The sequence below is a fragment of the Serinus canaria genome, chromosome 6, assembly GCF_022539315.1.
Source record: "Serinus canaria isolate serCan28SL12 chromosome 6, serCan2020, whole genome shotgun sequence".
In the NCBI taxonomy this organism is placed as follows: domain Eukaryota; kingdom Metazoa; phylum Chordata; class Aves; order Passeriformes; family Fringillidae; genus Serinus; species Serinus canaria.
In genome coordinates, this window is record NC_066320.1 from 21245355 (window position 1) to 21263032 (window position 17678).

The 17678-nt window shown below is 57.7% G+C and overlaps 1 protein-coding gene across 1 annotated transcript; it reads right to left on the bottom strand.

The window, feature by feature from the left end:
- Positions 1 to 159: 159 nt before the first annotated feature.
- R3HCC1L (R3H domain and coiled-coil containing 1 like) lies at positions 160 to 12388 on the bottom strand. Its single transcript, XM_030241405.2, has 8 exons — positions 11982 to 12388; positions 11616 to 11852; positions 5166 to 6606; positions 1419 to 1594; positions 1237 to 1307; positions 1028 to 1123; positions 740 to 880; positions 160 to 572 (listed from the first exon to the last, which is right to left on the bottom strand). The coding sequence occupies exons 1-8, from the start codon at positions 12386 to 12388 to the stop codon at positions 517 to 519; spliced, it is 2625 nt and encodes an 874-aa protein (XP_030097265.2). The 3' UTR covers positions 160 to 516.
- Between the last annotated feature and the right edge of the window lie 5290 nt (positions 12389 to 17678).

A 17678-nucleotide genomic window follows, 5' to 3' on the forward strand; every position in this document is an offset into this window, starting at 1 on the left:
ACCCCTCCTGCCTGCACATCCCCCACACCCGCAGGGGACACCCAGCACCTGGGAGGGGTGGACATCCCCACAGCGCTGCGGACCATGCGCAGCTGCCCCCGGCACGCACACCCTCCCCCGGTATGAAGGGAACGGGGAGCCACCACCCAGGCAAGCAAATAAAATAAATGGCATTTATTAGCAAAATAAAGGACAGAAACTCTCACTCACAAGGCCCTTCCAGGTGGCCAGGGCCACCCCACACAGCTCCCCATGCTCTCTGCTGAGCTCCCTGCATCCTGCTGCTGCTCCTGCTGTGGCTGGCAGCCTTGGGGGCTCTGCCCTGGGCAGGGTGGGCAGTGCTGCCTGACAGCAACAGCATCCCCACAGCACCAACCAGCCCTCATGCTGCTCAGCCCTCTCGGTGAAGCAGCCCAGTGCTTTTGGATGCAGTGCAGAATCTGTCCCAGCTCTGAGACGCAGAGTGCTCTGCCTGCCTGCAGAGAGGGACATGGGCTGAAAGTGCAGCCTCCTGGCTCAGTCCCGGCCCTCCCAGGCATCCTCCCGCTGCTTGTTCTCCAGGCGCTTCCTTTCTGCAGAGACAAGAGAATCAATGCCACATCCCTACCACCCCACTTCCCTGTGGAAGTGGCTGGAGTCCACCCTGCTGCAGCCCCCTCTCCCCCAGCACCCGGTGAGACAGAGCATGCATGAGGAAGGACCCCCTATATTGCAGCCCCTCCAGGTACCCAAAACTCACCTTGAGCTTCCTGCAGCTTCCTCCGCTCTGCATCTCGCTGGGCTGGTGTCTGCTTGCTCCGTACCCCCAGGGCACCAATCACCAGCCGCCTGGCCAGGACAGCTGATGTTTCAGGGCGCTCCTTGGCTGGCTGCAGGTACTCTGTGAAGATGGGGGACATCACTGGGACATTCTGGGAGAGACAGGGCAGCCAGCACAGCTGTGGAGCCATGCTGGCTGCCCAACCCTCCCCAGTTATCAGGATGATGTTGCAGCACAAGCATGATGGCACAAGCTGGCACCACTCACCAGCATACGCCCTGGCTTTGGCTTTAGAGGCGCGGGTGCCCTGGGACAGCGGGCGCGTCTTCACCATCAGGTGCTTGGTGCTGAGGGCATCGCGTGCTGCAGGAAGAGAGCAGCATGTCCACGTGCAGGGTCAGACCCACGCCCAACATCTGGCTGTGGGAGAGGGATGCCTCCTCTCTGCCCATCCCCAGCTGAACCAGGAGCAGTACCTGTTATGGGGCTGGAGAAGACGCCCAGGGCGTGCGTATCATCCACCCACTTAATATCAAAGCCTTTTTTCCTGCCAAAGAGAGGGAAGGTAAGCGAGGCATGGGCACCTGATGGGCAGCCATGTGGAGCAGAGCCCAGGCAGGGAACCCCAGCACCAGGGACAGAGTGCTGCCAGACTCACTGATAGCTGCAGAAGACACGCATCAGATCTTCGGTGCGGAAATCCGAGGGGAAGTCGTAGATCTCGATGACATGGGGCAGCTCATCGTCACTGATGTCTGGAGCAGCAGGTTCAGCCCGATAGTAGTTGAAGCGGGGTGACTGCTGGCTCTCCTGGTGCTTCTCACCCCCTGAGAGCTGCAGCAGTAAGAGAGGCACAGCACTGAGCAACCCATGCCCACCTGCCTCACAGCAGTTCCCAATCCGTGGCAAGTGCTCCCCAGAAAGTTGTCCAGGCCTCTGCACCCCACCCCAGCACTGCAGATGGATTCATGGCTTTGAGAATCAGGAGTTACCAACCAGGCTTCTCACACCAGGCACTCACTTTTCCCATTACCAGCATCCCTTCGCTTGCCACACTTGGTGGCCAGGTCAGGGATGTGGTAGGAATGGGAGGGATGAAAAAGCACATGCATCTCCAAGCACACCCCTCTTTCCACAGTGATGTGATGACCTGAAATACCTTAGGGGAAGAACAAGGAGCAGGATAGTAACACCAGGATGAAAGATTGATGTCTCTGCTACATGGAAGCACCAGGCTCAACACGCCCTGGCTGCAGCACATGCACTGGAGCAGCCTATCAGCACCCCAGATGCCAAGATGAAAAAGACAGTGCCCCACTGAGGAGCAAGTTCTGCTGGTTAATCACCTGTGCACCTAGGAATTTATGTTTTATTTCTCATTTGAATTTGTCTGACTTCACTTTCCAGCTGGCAGTTCTTGTTCTGCCTCTCCACCGGATTAAAGAACCCTCAGTCCCTGGTCTCCTCCCCATCACAACACTTAAAATGTTAATCAAGTTCCTTCTCAATCTTCTTATTGATAAAATGGGTTGTGCACCTTTAGTACCTCACAGCGGGGCACTTTCTCCAGCCCTAAAAGATGATGGCTGTAGAGCTTTTCTACCATGCACATTTTACAGCCTTTATTTCGAAACAGGGGCAGCAGCCTCCCACTGCCACAGCACAAAGGTGCAGCCAGCCCCTATTTCCCTCTGTCCCACAGCATTGCCAGTGCCAGCTGGTCACCCTGCACCATGTTCTGCCCAGTGGGCCTCCCTGCATTGCTCGCTGAACCCTCGCCTTCCAAACGATGCCATGCCAGTGGCCAAGGGGACTCACTGCCCTGCTTCAGCTGAGACACAAGGCCAGGTGCAGTCCAAAGGCACTGACAGCTCCTGTTCCTCCTAGAGCGTGGGGCTGGCGTGATGCCAAGAAATGGGTACATAACTCAGGCGGGTTCCCACCCCGATCCCCTAAGCGATCATAGCAGAGCACACCACGACTGCAAGGTTAGAGTCCATAAATCCCAGCCAGCTCAGTCGATAAAAAGTGCTCATTCCGACAATTTTATGGGGAAGATGGATTCACAGCAGGTAAGTGGGTGCTGCCATAGCGGCTGGGTGCCGGCGGAGGGTAGAGCTGAGTTATGGAGCTCACAGGACAAGCCAGTGCTGCCAGCAGAGCCTCCTGCCCTGCCATCGCCTCCATGCAGAGCAGCACGCTCATCAGGCACCCTGTGCCTGCTTGGGGGAAGCAAGGGAGCCATTCCCAGGCAGGAATGGCTTCCCCTGCGGTGCTGCTTGAGGGAGCAAAGCACTCAGGTAGTGCCAGACAGCAGCAAGATGATTAGAGAGCAAGAGCACAGAGTGCCGGAGCAGCCCTTGACCTTCACAAATCACCAAGTGTGGCGGGGCAGGAAGGACAGGAGCCGTCTGGCAGCAGGGCTCAGCCACGCGGCAGGCACGGCTCAACAGGTCCCCCAGCACTGCCAGCCCAGCACTGCCAGCCCAGCACACAGCGTGCCAGCAGCTCCCCAGCCGTGGGGCATGGCAGCCATTGGGAACCACAGTGTGGTCCCCAGCCCTGGCAGGCATCCCGGGGAGGGTTCACTGATGGATGGACAGACAGATGACAGGGAAAATGAAGCCTGTCCATCACATCTTGCTGCTCTCTGAAGACACACTCCTGCCAGAGCAGGTCAGGGGGGTCTGTGGCTGCTGGCTTACACCACAACCCTGGGCACGCACGCATTGCAGCCCCTGCCACGCTGCACCGCCTGATGGAGAGTCCACAGAGCCCGCAAGAAAACGGTCGTAGTGCTTAATTACTCTGTGCTCAAACTGATTTCTACTCTGAATTTGTCTGGTTTCAGCTTCCAGCCAATGCTGCTCACTACGGTGTATTTTCCTGCTAGATTAAAGAGCCATCAGCTATCAGAAATCTCTCCTCCACACAGAACGTCATAAATCTTGCTCTCTGCCAGCTATCTGCATTGCATAAGGATTCGGTTTCGAGGAAGACGTTACTAATTTTTTTGTTCTTTATGTTAATTAACAACAGTTCCAAGAGCCTGCGCCCTCCCCAGGCAGCTACATCCACCTGCTGGGAGCTTGGAGGGCTCAGGAAGCACAAGGCGCCATGTAGGAATCTGCAGGGGACAAAGATGGCAACTTTTGATTAATCCCTATTTCAGGTTCTTTTTCACCCATTTTGGGAAGCTCCCTGGAAAGCTCAAATTTGTCTCAGAGCTTGTGCATAGAGGAGCCAATACAGATACTCCTTGGAGTGAGAGCCTGTACTGCACAGCACAGCCTTGCCCACAGCATCCTATGGCTGCACCAAAGGGTGCAGGGATCCTCCCTGACCTTCCTCCCCCGAGGACAAAGCCATGCCCATGGCATCAGCCCACAGAAAGCCAATGCCACCTGCACCAGGTGGCCACCTGCACCAGCTGTCTCAGAGCAGCAGTGCTGTCCTCCTCGCACCAGCACTCATCACAATCTCCAGTCTGGAGGGTGAGGGACATTGGCTCAGGAGAGCACAGCCAGGCAAGGATGGGAATACCCAACGCCATTCCACATTCTCCCAAATGTGAGCCCTCTGTGTCCCACTCCTCAGCACCGTGCCAGGCTCCAAGGGGACACATCAGCCCAAGCAAGGCCTTGCAGACAAGGTGGGATATGTGTCCCTCAGTAAGAGTGCTCTTGAGTTAATCTGATCCCTTCATAGATGCTGTTATCAAGGCACCACCCATCACTTCACACTCTGCTTCCAGCCAGGTAGGCAGACGTTGGATGTAACAATATTAATGTTGTTTGCTTCTTCAGGAAAATTAGCAGTTTGACGCTACTGATTTAAAATGCAATAAGGGATATCCAGCCTTGCTGCAGGAACTGAGCTTTCCTCATGAATGGCAGCAAAATGGTGTGGGTCCTGGCACTAAGCAGCCAACTGTAGTCAATTCAGCAGCATGTGTGCAGGAGGGAATGGCAATGAGCCACAGCTGATTAAGAAGCCATAGTTTCGAGGAAACATCCCCTTGCTGTTTCAATGGGATCCCATACATCTCAGCCCATTTCTTTATCACCAGCCCTAGTTTCATGAGGTTGCAGTGGCAGTTTACAGCACTTCAGCAGGTTTTACTGGGCACATTTTATGTACTAGAGAGGGATGATCACCCTAGCCTTCCCCAGCAATGCTGGATGGGATGGGACAGATGGGGAAGATGGAGATCCCAGATGTTTTGGCAGCACAGGGGAAGGCTGGCTCTAAGAGCAGGCAGCACAGCCAGATATGTTGACCATGCCCTGGGTGCAGCCCACCCACCCTGTGCACTCACCCCAGAGAACACAGGAACACATCCCCCTGACCCCAGCAGGCACCAGTCACCAATCCTGCCAATCCCCACAAACACTTGCAGAAGTACCTCCTCCAGCAGGCGTGGGTCCAGGCAGTCCCCATCATCGTTGAACAGCACATCCCAGCTCTCCTCAGCACCAGGGCTGGTCTGGCTCAGGGTTTCAGCACTGGCACTGGTCTGTCCTTCTGTAGCGGAGCTGCTGTGGAGACCTCTCTCTTCTTTCTCAGCCTCCTGATGCTTCTGCAGCGACCCTACATCCTCATCTGGCTTTGCCAGCTCCTTGGCCCAGGATGCAGGTGAGATCCCTTCCATGCCATGGCACAGCTGCTCTAGGGGCACTGGGGGCTCACAGCTTTCCAGAGGTGCTCCCTCCCACGGGCTGCTCTCAGATCCAGCACTGCTATCTGTGCAGGCAGAAGTGCTGCCTGCTTCCACTACAGCAGGCACCAGGTCACCCTCCCCTCTGAGCTCCCCAGTACCAGCAGTGCTCTCCTCCATGGCAGGTGGGAGCTGGGATGGGCTGCCCATGCCCTGCAGTGGAGTGCTCCCTCCTGGGAGCGCTGGAACGTCACCCATGCCGTCCCTCAGGATCACAGGTTCACAGCTGGCTCCTGGTGCATACAAGGTGCTCTCCCCAGCAACCTCAGCTCTGCCTCCCCACGTCTCCTCTTCCTCTGGCACCCCAGTGGCACAACCCTCACTCTGCTCTGCCAGTAGAGACCTCTCCTCCTCCCTCTCCCCCTCCCTTTCCTCCTCCCAGGCTTTCGGACCCACTGTCTCCCCCACCAACTGGGGCACCCTGCCATGGCTGCCCATCCCTGCTGACTGCAGGACAGCCTCTCCCAGGCTTTGGGAGAGGTCCCCAGCTGGATCTAGGGTGCTGTCCCCCAAGTGCTCCAGCATGCCACTCAGGCCTGTCTGACAAACCAGTGCTGGGCTAGCAGTGGGTGTTGGGCTAGTGGGGTCATCCACAGGCTCAGGGGTAGCCTTCTTAGCCCCAGCCTGGGCATTCTGTGTGGATGGAGGGTCAGGCTCAGTCCTTATCACCCTGTCATTGTGGCTGAGCTCTCCAGGTTCTTCGTGAGATGCTTTGTCCTGCCTGTCCCAGTGCTGAGCAACAGCTGGGTCTGGGCATGGCTCACACACGCTGGATGATGCCTCCAGGCTTTCCAGTGCAATAGGGCAGCTGCCTCTCGTCCTATGGCTGTGTCTGGCAGAGGCTGTCCGCAGCTCCTTTGGGCCGGCATCCACCTTGTTCTCCCTCCTTGCTGCTCTGCCTGCCTGTGTTCTGGCTCGGGGGCTTCGCCTCTGCCCCTCGCCACCGGCCCAGGCAGGCTCCTGCAGCAGGCGGTGGTTCTCGGGCTCCCGGCGGTGCCCGGCCCCCCGTGTGTCACCTGCTGCTTGTGCCTCTCTCTCCCGCCGCGCTTTGGGCACGTAGAGCGCCATGTCGGGCTTCCTGCGGCGCACCCGGCCGCCCTCCACCTCCTGCTGCATGGTGCCACCCTGCCTGCCAAGAGAGAACAGCGTCACCGTCCCGCCCGCAGCCCAACAGCCCCACGGCTGAGTGCACTGGGGGCAGCCCCTGCCCAGCTCACTGACTCGGGGTCCCAGCACCCACCCCTGCTCCCTCCAAAGCTGGCACACAGCCATCGATTGTGGAGCCCCCATACGGCCCCACAGCAGCTATCTGCAGACCCCCAGGGTTTGGGGCCCGGAGCACCCCACAGCCCTACAGCCTTTGGTGGGGCACATCCGGCTTGGGGGAAGCAGGGAAATCCTGACAGAATCACTGGGGCGCCTGCCCCGCTCCGGCAGCTGCTACCTGGGACCCTCGTGCCCAAGGGACCAGTGTCTGCAGCCGAAGCAGAACACCGACACCATGCACTACTCAGCCATCAAAAACCACAGAGAAGCCTGAGGCAGCCACAGAACTACAGAAAGCAAACCCCAGCGCAGGGATAACCTGGCGCAGGACCATGGCATGATGCAGCCCTGCTCACCTGCTGCCCCATCCCGACAGAGATTTATTTTTCATCATCTTTGGCAGAAGCAGGCACACCACAACCAGCCAGGCCCCCCTCCCCCTATAAATATGCATCAGACAGGGTTTATGGAGACGGATGGTGCGGGGGGCAGCACTGTGGTTGAGGGGAAGGCAGAGTGGGGCTGGGCTGGGGCCCCATGATTAATCACTGCCCACTCCGTTTAGGGGGATTCATCACGGGCCGCTGTCAGGTAAATCACTGGAAAAACACCTCTTCAGTAATTAATGTGAAGTGACGGATGGACAGCCCCTGGGCCCATTAATCTGGACCATCAGCGCCGACCGAGATTATGAATGTCAGGATGCATAAACTGCCGGCAGATCAATAGGGCCAGGAACCCATCCAAGGCTCTCATTTCCGAGGCACCTCCGGTACATTAGCCTCCCCTGCACACAGCCCCTGACCGAGGCGCGAACGCTCTCCGTGGCCCCTCACCAACAGCCAGCGGTGGTGCCGGGAAGGCGAGGGGAGGCCAACCACTGGCTGGAAAGTGGCTGGGGCTGCCCATGCTACACGGCATCATCCCCTCTGTGATGGATGGACAGACCGTTGCCTTGGCATGACGGATGAGTCTCTCATGGCTCTCTGGAAACCACTGGAAAAGCCCAGCAGGGCAGTACCCCTAGCGTGACCGCAGTGCCTGTACCTGCACCTCATGCTGCGAAGGTGGGCAGGAACAGGAGGTGCAGGCACAGGTGCTGTGGTGATGCTGAGCACCCTCTCAGGGCTGCCCCAACCATTTTTCTGTCTCCGTAGCTCTTGTCATTTTTTTCCCCCCCTCTTTGATACACTAATTTTGCTGGCAGAACGATCCCCTTTATCTTTATCGACCGCAAGAAAGGAATGTATCCTACAAACCTTCCAAGGACTGGATTAGTCATTTTTCAACACTGAGGCATTATACATTTTCTCACCGAGTGGCAGCCCGAGTGCCAGAGGGGAGGGGGCACTGGAAGCCCCCCCGGCACCACCACTTCCAACTACAGATAGCTTCCAACTGCACCGAAGCATGTTCTGCTGAAGGACTCTTCCCAGCCAAGCCCAAGAGTCCCAGGCCATGGCTCATTGATGAATATCTTGTGGGGGTCAGTGACCTCCCCAGGCTCTCCTTCCTGACAATTTCCAGCACAAGGAGCAACCAGAAGCAGCATTGCTCCATGCAGGTCCCATGTCACCTCCAAGAGCCTTTGCACGTAGGATTTATGGGCTCCTCAAAAACTTGCCATTCACCTTGCCTCACCCTCCAAAGCAGATGGTGCACCATTAGCCAGACGGCTGGTGCTGGGAGCATCCTTTCCCTGCACAGCTTTGCCTCTGCCTGCCACTCACTGCTGGGGAGGAGCTGCTTCCTGCAGCCTGGGAAGAAGCACAGCAAGGTGGTAGATGACCCACACTGCCAGGGATGCTGCAGCGCTTTGTTTTTTCCCCACAGGGCAGCACAGCTCCTGCCCCCAGCCTATCAAACACTTCATCAATGCCACAGCCACGGGTCAGCACCAACTAATTTCATGCTCTGGGAGGCAGAGCAATGGCCCTGGCTTTGGGTCTCATTCACACTACACTAGGCAGGGCAACCCTACTACTACCAGAGTCTGGGACCAAGCTTGCCCCGCAAAGACAGGCAGCAACAAGCAGTGCATCCCCAAAAAGGCCTTTGCTGCCCCAGATGCTGTCTTGTTCTATGAACCTGCCTAGCAAAACAACTCGGCGCTCTGGCACCAAGCAGGGAAAGGCCATGGTACCATGGTGGAAAGTGGTGATGGGAGTGCTGCCCAGCTCTCTGCCACATAAAGCCCACCAGCCCAGCACAACATAGACCAGCATGGCCAGGAGGATGCTGGATCATCAGCCAGGAGGCAGCCAGAGCTCCCTGAAGGCACAGGCTCCTCTCACACTGTTCCCAGGAACACCCTGCTCATGGGGAGCTTGTGCTCACGGTATGCATTTGTGAGGTCTCAGCAAGCTGCCTGGTCAGGTGCCAGCCTGTGCTTCTCCTCTAGCGAACATCTGCAGCACACATGGGCAGTGTTCTCTCCCTGATTTCTCTCCCTGTCCTGCTGCGGGAGGGACCCCACAAACAAGAGCAAGCCAGCCACAGTCCTGCTCAGGGAGCCTGGGAACAGGCAGGGATGCTGGGCTGTGGTGCTCATGTGGAACATGCCAGCTCCTGGAGAAGTCTCAGTGCCACAGAGCACCCTCTCAGCAGGCTGCCGCATTTCCTGGCAGGGAGCTGTATTTTTAGCCTTCGAGGTTTCTAATTCCACTCAATCCATATTCCCATCGATAGAGAAGATAACCTTAAAGCCTTGACAGTGAACAGGGATGGCAATACTGGGGGACCAGGAGCCTTGGGGGACCTCCCACAGCCTTGGCATGCAGCTCGCACACCACAATGTCACTCTTTACAGCCTGCAGCAGATTGGGCTCTTTGAAGGGGAGAAAAATAACTACAATAACAAGATTAATAAAAAGGCAGGTACAAGGAGATTCTAAACAGCTCCACTGGGGAACCTGCCACTTGCAGGACTCATCCCATGCCAGGCACGTGCCATGGCACACTTACCAACTGCACAACACCAGCCCCTGGCAGCCCGAACAAGGACTGTCAGAGGTTTTGGCTACCCTGCACCTCTCCTGCTCTCAGCAGAGCTCCAGCCCAGGCCACCTGGCTCAACAGCAGGCAATGGGGCCAGGAAAGGACCTGGATACCTGGTGGAGACAGAGCAAAGGCATGAACACAGCCACTGGTACAAAGCAAAGCAAAGCATTCAAAGAGCAAAGAGCTGCATCTGTGGGCTTTAAGGCATCCTGTCCTCTGCTGCCTGGAGAAAGAGCTCTCCGGCAGCCACACAACACTGGCTGTGTGAGGAGGTGGCAAAAATGTCAAAGGCATTGAGATTTCAATCGTGCCTTTCATTTGCAATACTCTTAGGAGACACCTGGAATAGATGCTCTTAGGAGATACCTGGAACAAGAGAAGGGGAACATTGCAGACAGGAAGATGATCTGAAAGTCAATAGTGTCCCTGACAGCTGTAGGGGGGCAAGGGAGAGGGAAGGGACAACAAACCAGCAGAAGGAGTTAACAGCCAGAATGCTAAGGGGAATACAAAGGACTTTACAAATATAACCAGGCAGAATCAGCACAAAAGTGAAAAGGTCTATTAATAAACAAGGAGGGAGAGAAAATTAATGATGTCTCAAAAATAAAGATGATTCAAAAGGGGAAAATCACTGTTTTTAAACAGAAAAATGCAAATGAGGCAGAGGCCTTGCAAAAACAGCTGCAGGAAAAGCAAAAACAGCATGTCCACACAGACACAGTCACCTGGCCAACCTGGCCAGTGCAGAGATGAACCTATTAACCTGCTGACACACAGTGCCAAGGAGAAACCAGGACCTGAGCAATGGGTAGAACAAACAAGGCACTGATTTTCTCTGCAAGAAAGGACAACACAACCAGAGCTGAGAACAGGATAAACCCTGTTCCCATCCCCAGTGCAGAACAAAACTGGCAGTTAAAGGAGCCTGCATACCTGCACAATGAATGATGGACACTGGCTTGCCCAGTTATTTCAGAAGAATCACTGGGCAAAATTTTTTGATGAAGCAAGCAAGAGCCAGCTTAGCTGAACTTCAGGGTCTCATTTTACAGCATCTCTCAAACTTCTACTTGAATAATGAATTGTCATTAGATGATACTGAGCAGTGAGCTGTTGTAAACACCCTACAGAGAAGACACCGTTGAAAGGATCCAAGAAATGTAAGCAGGAAACAAAGCAAGACCTAGCCTGGGAAAATGAAGTTAAAATAACCCAAAGTAGCTACTCAGGGAGCAAGAGCAGCCTGAAAAGCAAGGCCCAGAGCCCTACAGTGCACTTACACCAGAAAGCAAGTGACTGGGATGACCACCCTAAAATGTGCAAGAGGCGTATCTAGTCACCAGCATCGTGCCATGGGCCACAGCAGGCAGCACACAGAACCTCACAGGTGCTGTGAAGGATACACGAGGATGCCAGGGGCCTGCAGGCAGCCATGAAAAGCAGTGTCCAGCACGTGTGAGCAGCAGACACCTGTTTTACAGGGCACGGCAGAGTGGCGCACCGAGCACCCAGGATCCCGTGCAGCTCCCCTGCACTCAAGGGCTGACACATGGCCCTGTGACTCTGGGCAATCGGGAGAGTTATGGGGTCTGCCGTGTGCGCTTATCCGGCAATCCCGGGGGCTGCCTGCCAGCGGACGGGGGAGGGCGGACTTCAGGTGGGGATCGGGGCTTGGACAGGGCGAGGGGAGCAGGGCTGGGGGACAGGGATGGGACAGAGGATAAGGATCAGGACTGGGACACCAGGGTGAGGGAGAGCGGGGCAGCGCCGGGACCGGGCAGGGTGCGCACCCCGGGCCGCTGTGCCCCGGAACCGAGCGCCCCGCCGTGCCGTGCCGGGCCGTGCCGCCCGCAAGGCCGCCGCCGTTACCCGTGGCCGCGCCGGGTCCCCCGTCGCTCCGCGCCGCGCCGCCGCTTCCGCCGCGCCGAGCCCGCCCCGCCGTGGGGAGCGCCGGGACCTGTAGTGCGGGACCTGCAGCGCGGCCCCGCGCCCGCCCCGCCCCGCCGCGCCCCGGCCGCCGCTCCTCCCCCGTGGCCGCGGGCTCTCGGGCCGCTGCCGCCGCCGCCGGGGCGCGCCGTGATCCGCACGGCATCACGGGCGGCCGTCCTTCCCCGGCAGCGGCCGGCAGCCGCAGGAAGGAGGCTCCGTGGCTGGGATGGTGGTGGACACAGGGAGAGCGACCCCCGCTCCCGCCCACGGGTGCCCCCCCCGAGGCTGCCGTCGGTGTCCCGTTACCGTTCAGTGTCGCACACCGGGCGGGAGCCGTGATGCTTGCTGTGAGCGGGCGGGCAGACGTGGGGACACCGCGCTAGGAAGGCTTCGGGCAAGCCGGTGCGGCCGCCCTGGTTAGTTTGGCCGTTGGGCAGCGGGTCCCTGATCCCTCCCCGCTCCAGGACCTCCTTGCTACCGAGCCGGAGCTCTCCGATGCGATTTCTAACCGGTTGTTTCCCAGCCAGCTTTATGGGGTGGGTACCGGAGGTGACCCGGGGACAGGAATGTCCCCTGGCGTACATGCTGCCTGCCCGTGCCGGGACCGGGCAGCCGGGAACCAGAGCGGCTTCTGCAGCTCCCCCCAGACTGTGAAGCTGCCGAGGGACAGGGGACCGGTCACGGGCCACCCTGGCAAGGTGCCACTGAGGCATCGCACGCGGCATCCGTGAATGGGGCTGTGCCAAGCACCTTATCCCTCCTTAGGTGCAGTTATGAGGCTGGGACCGCCGATGCCTGAGATCTGGGATACCCTGAAATACTCAGACCTTCTTGAGTGCCCAGTGTGGGTCCCGGTACAGCCCCAGGGGCTCAGACTAGGATAGGTCCAGTCATCTCACCTCAGACAGGTGCCCCTGCTCAGGACAGGGAGAGCTTACATCAGGCAGGGCCACGCAGCATCCCCTGGCAGCAGCCCCTCTCCCAGCTTCATGTGGCACACAGGGGACCATGTTCCCTCTCACAGATAATCGATGGCAGCAGATCCTGATCGCTTTCATTATTATTATTTTCTTATGCATGTGCGCACAGGAGATTTATCGCCAGCTATGGAGGCAAAATCAATTATTCATGTTATAAATTAGAAAATGATTTATGTTTGTGGGAGGCCAAGCAGCGTGGAGCCCCTGGCCGCGTGGGAGCTGGATTTGTCTGGGAATGGCACTAGACAGCCCCTGCCAGCACTTACCTGGTTTCTCCATCCCTTCTGTTCCTTGGGTGCCCTACCCAGGGATGCCCCCATCCTGTCACAGGGTGACCCAAGGATGGTGACTGGCAGGCAGCATCCAGCCTCTTCCACTCTGTAAATCCAGGTGCCAGAGCACAAGGAAGGTTGGGAAGTGCCATGGCCCGATCACCCTGGCCAGTGCAACAGAATCATGCTCCACAGCAGTTTCCATGGCAGCAGTAAAACAGTCCAAGCACTGCAAGGTGTGGGCTGCAGAAGGACCCCCTTCTTTTTGTCCACTAGAAACATAATCTCGTGTCCTCTCCAGCCTCAACCATTGTGTCTGTGCTCCTGCTTCCCTCAGAGAACACGGTGGTACCCTCCAGATTGCCACCCATGGAGACAGAGACCCACTGTGCCGCTAACACCCCCATGCTCCCCAGGAAAGGGCTGATGGGTCAGGGCATCACACCTGAACTGGTCCCTGAGCCACCCCAGAATAGTACTGTAGGGTTTGGCTTGGCTATGGCTCAGCTTCTCCTGGGCTAGAGTGGTCTGAGGGGTCCTGGGAGTCTTCCCTGGCATGGAGATACCACTCCCTAAAGGCTGACTCTAGTTCTGCATAGAGCAGGGTGGCACTGGGCTCCCACTGCTCCCAGTTTTGGAACAGGGGGTCACCTGTTGCTCCCTGCTCTGCCCCCAGCCCAGCCATGCTGGTGGGAGCTGCAGCATCCCATGGCTCTGCATCAGTGGTCCCAGTACGCTGGTCCAAAGCCTACTGCCCATGTCATGTACTCAGCAGAGTGAATGCCTGGAACCAGCCAGCCGCTCTCTGCTGATAGCTGGGATTGTTCTTGCTTCTGAAGAGTCTTGATCTAAAGCTGCCATGTCTGTGCCTCCCAGGGGACAGCACAGCAAGCCAGGAGCTGCTGCCTGGCTCTCCTTGTCTGTTTATCTGCAGCTGCATCAGCTGGGGCCATGGGGAGGCACAGGCCGAAAGGAGCAGTGCAGGAGAGAAAGGAGCTGTTGGCAGCCCCAGATCTGGGACTGATCTCAAGTGAGCTGTGCATACAGCTCCTGCTTGCACAGCATCGACTGGCTTGAGCCCTGGCCCTTGGAATGGGAAGGACAGCATGGGGCAACCTCAGCTCTCCCTGACCAGCCTTTTCTCTGTGAGCCCTGGAGCCTCTTCTCAGCCACCAGAGAGCCTGCCAGTTCCTGAGAGCCTGCCGATTCCTGTGTCTCCCGGGGCTCTCAGGGAGCTGAGAACTTGCTGCCTCAACATGCTCATGGGGGTGTCAGAGGAGGCAGGGATTTTGGCTGCTCCTCCCTGGCTCCTTGACAGAGTTTGAGCAAGAGGAATACGGGCAACCAGGCATGGTCTGGGGACAGGGAACCGCCTTGTCCACAACCAAGGCTGTTACATCCATGTTAGACCCAGCCAGTCCTGGGGACCCTCTGGGATCACACATGGGTGCAGGGGGGTCCCTGGTTGCTCTGCTCTAGTCCTAAAGGACCTAGACAACCCAAGGAGTTCAGAGAACTGCCACCTGGTGCCCCACCAAGCTGTGGTCAGACAGGAAATGAATGAACCACATTCTGGGGCTGAGCATTGCCTCAAGCACCTTGCTGCACCCTGGTCCCAGGAAGCACAGGGCTGGCCCGTACTTGTGTGAGCATCCCTCTGATTTATTGCTGCAGAGCAAATGCTTACGGAGTGCTTTTGGCAGAGAAAAGCTCTGGGGAACCGCAAGGGGTGTGCAGCAACAACAGGGGAATCGGCTGTCAGCTCCAGGGGCAGGCAGAGCCTCCGCAGTCCTGGGTCTCTTTCCCATGCCTGGCCAGGGAACACGCTCAGCCTGTGAGGAGGGTACTGCAGAGAGCTTGGGGCTGGGGTGGATTAGATCTGCTTTGCATTATTGCACAAAACACCTGGGGACTCAGCGGCTCGTGACAGCGCTGTATAATGCAGGGAAGCGGGCGGTGGTGCGGGCAGACGCTGGTGCTGCCGGCGGCCGGCGGGCAGGGAAGTGGTGCGGCCCCAGGAGTGTGGGCTGGCTGTGCAGGGGGGAGCCGGCTTCTCTTGCTCCTTGTTCTCCCGCACATCGACAATGAATAGGCACAGGAGGCAGTGCTTGTGCTGCAGGAATCAATACTGCTCCAGGAGCGGCCTGGGTGCTCCTCCCTGCGCTCCCGTGGGAGCCATCCCCCAGCGTCTCTCCCAGGGCTGTCTCTGTAGCCTCCTTCCCGCTGCTGCCTGGCTCTTCAGCACTGAGCAGGAGTGTGCAGCAGCAGGGGGTGACAGCACCAGGGCTGGGGAGCTTGCTAACCTGGATAGCCTGGCTCCTTTTGGAAGTGGGGGGATCATGAAGGAGAGGCCTCTTGCGAGGGATCCAGGTTTTATATCGACAACAGTGGGCTCCCATCTGCACTGTCACAGCCCGCTCTGTCACGGCCCATTCTGCCAGTCCCTAGAAGGTACCAGGGTGCCCTGGCTGGCTTGAGTAGGCACAGATGCTGCCAGGAGGTGATTTCTGCCCAGCCGTGCTCAGGGATTTTGCAACCTGAAGCAGCTCCCAATCTCACCCAGCGCTGGCAGTGGCAGAGCTGCTGCATCCAGTGCCAGCCCGGCCCCATGGGAAGGAACTCCACTGCTTTTGATAAGCTTTAATTGATTCATCAATGGGATCCACTTGGAGCTGATAAATCTTTCAGGAGCCCTGGCAGAGGAGGCTGAGCTGTGCAAGCTGGGCATTCCCCTACCTCCTTGCAGCTGCCTGGATTCTCTGAAGCAGCTGGATGCCCCAAGCGTGTCCTGCCAGCCCCGGCTGGCTGCAAGCACCACCCTAGGTTCCCCCTCAGCCTGCTTGCTCTTTCCCAGCCAGGGATGCTGTCTGGGAGGGCTGCAGCACAGTCTGATGCCTCCACCCTGCTGATATCCCTTGGCCAGGGAGCCCCATCCCAGTCCCAGTGCGTCTGGGTACGGACAAAATTGTCCTTGGCTGAGAAGAGCTAATGGCTCCTCGCTCCATCACAGCACCAGCCAGGTCCTTCCTCTGTCTTCCTGTCCCCTCTCCTGGCATGGGACAGGGCAGTCCCCAGGCTGGGCACTGCTACTGGTGCATCTCTACACCAGACATGGCTCTGGGATCCCACGGGGACAAGTCCAGCTCATCCCATAGGGCCACACAGGGGGTGGTGGAAGGTTCTCACTCCCCCACCCTGTGTCCCAGCAGGTAGGAGGGAAAGCAGGGACAGGGACAGCGAGGCAGGAGGCAAGCACAGGCGGATCCGGTTACAGGCAGCACGGGGCAGGGAGATAGGCAGAGAACAGCAATGCAGCAAAAAGGGCTTTTAGTGATAATAAATAATTAACATTTCTAATGATGTCCCGGCGACAGGAAGAGTCCAAGCGGGGACCCGGGGGTACTGTGCATGGTGACAGACGCTGGGGACCGTGTGAGGTCCAGGGAGGCTGTGCAAAGACAGGGTCTAGGCTGTGAGATAGATGCAGGGATGGGGGTCCCAGTGCAGGGGCTGGGCACCCCGGGAGGCCCCCTGGGTGAGCAGGGCCTGGCATCCAGCATTCACACCCTGCTGCTGCCAAGGATGTGGGAAACCTGTGAGGAAGAGGACTGGATTAAACTGGAAGGAGACTAGATTAAACAAACTTGGGGTTAACCTGACTTTGGTGATGGTAATGCCTTTCCAGGGTTTGCTGTGCCCAGCAAGCACCTGAGAGGGATTCCTGCTGGCAGCAGGAAGGGACTGGGGAAGGGTGCTGGGAGGAAGAAGCTCACAGGAAGCCGTTGGGATGGGTGACAGTTGCCAGGTCACTGCCAGCCACAGCACAAAGCGACCCCCATGCTGAGAGGTGTCCAGGGGACACGGGAGCAGTGTGATGGTCTGGGGTGCAGGACCAGAGACAGAGGAGGTCTGTGGGCAAGACAGGAGATCAGACACTGCGGGACAATGACAGGGAGGGGACAGCAGGGAGAAGAGGGATCGAGCAAGCAGCCATCTGAGCATGGGATTCCATCACCGTAAGCCATCACACAATGGGCACACACAGACGTGGGAGAGGCAAAAGCAATCCTAGGAGGAACTAGGAAGGCATTTCTGGCAGGACTGGGCGCTTGCTTTCATGCCTGCCTGGGCCCCAAGGGACCTGCCTGTGCTGGAATCAGCCTGTAAGAGGATCAGAGGTATCATGGGGCTGCCAAGGAGGCAGAGCCCGGGAGACCAGTGAAGGGAGGACAGCGACTCATGCCCAGCACAGCACAGGCAGTGGGGAAATGGAGTGCTCACTATAAATACATCAGCAGGGTAAACGCCAGGGAGGAGGAGAGCTATTTCAGCTAAAAGACAACATTAGCACAGGAACAACTGGGGATGAATTATCCATGAATACATTTACAGTGGAAATTAGACCCTCAGAGTAGGGATGTCCCAGCACAGCCCCTCCAGAGAAAAAAGCAGTGCCAGGCAAGAACCAGGGTCAGCTTGGCAGCTGAGGGATCCATAGCGTGTTGTGGTGGCAGCGTGTGCCCTCTCCTTGTGTGAAAAAGCAGCAGGGGTATATGATGGGATGTATGCATGCATGTGTGAGTGCAGGTGTGTGTGTGTGTGCATGGTCTGCACACACATTTGGGTGGCACACTGAGTGCTCACACAGTCAGAGGGGGTGGCTGCACACAGACTGTTTTGTGTGTGCATGTAGGTGCTTGCGAGTGTGCTGTCAGTGTGTGTGTGTGTGTGTGTGTGTGTGCTGTGTGCTA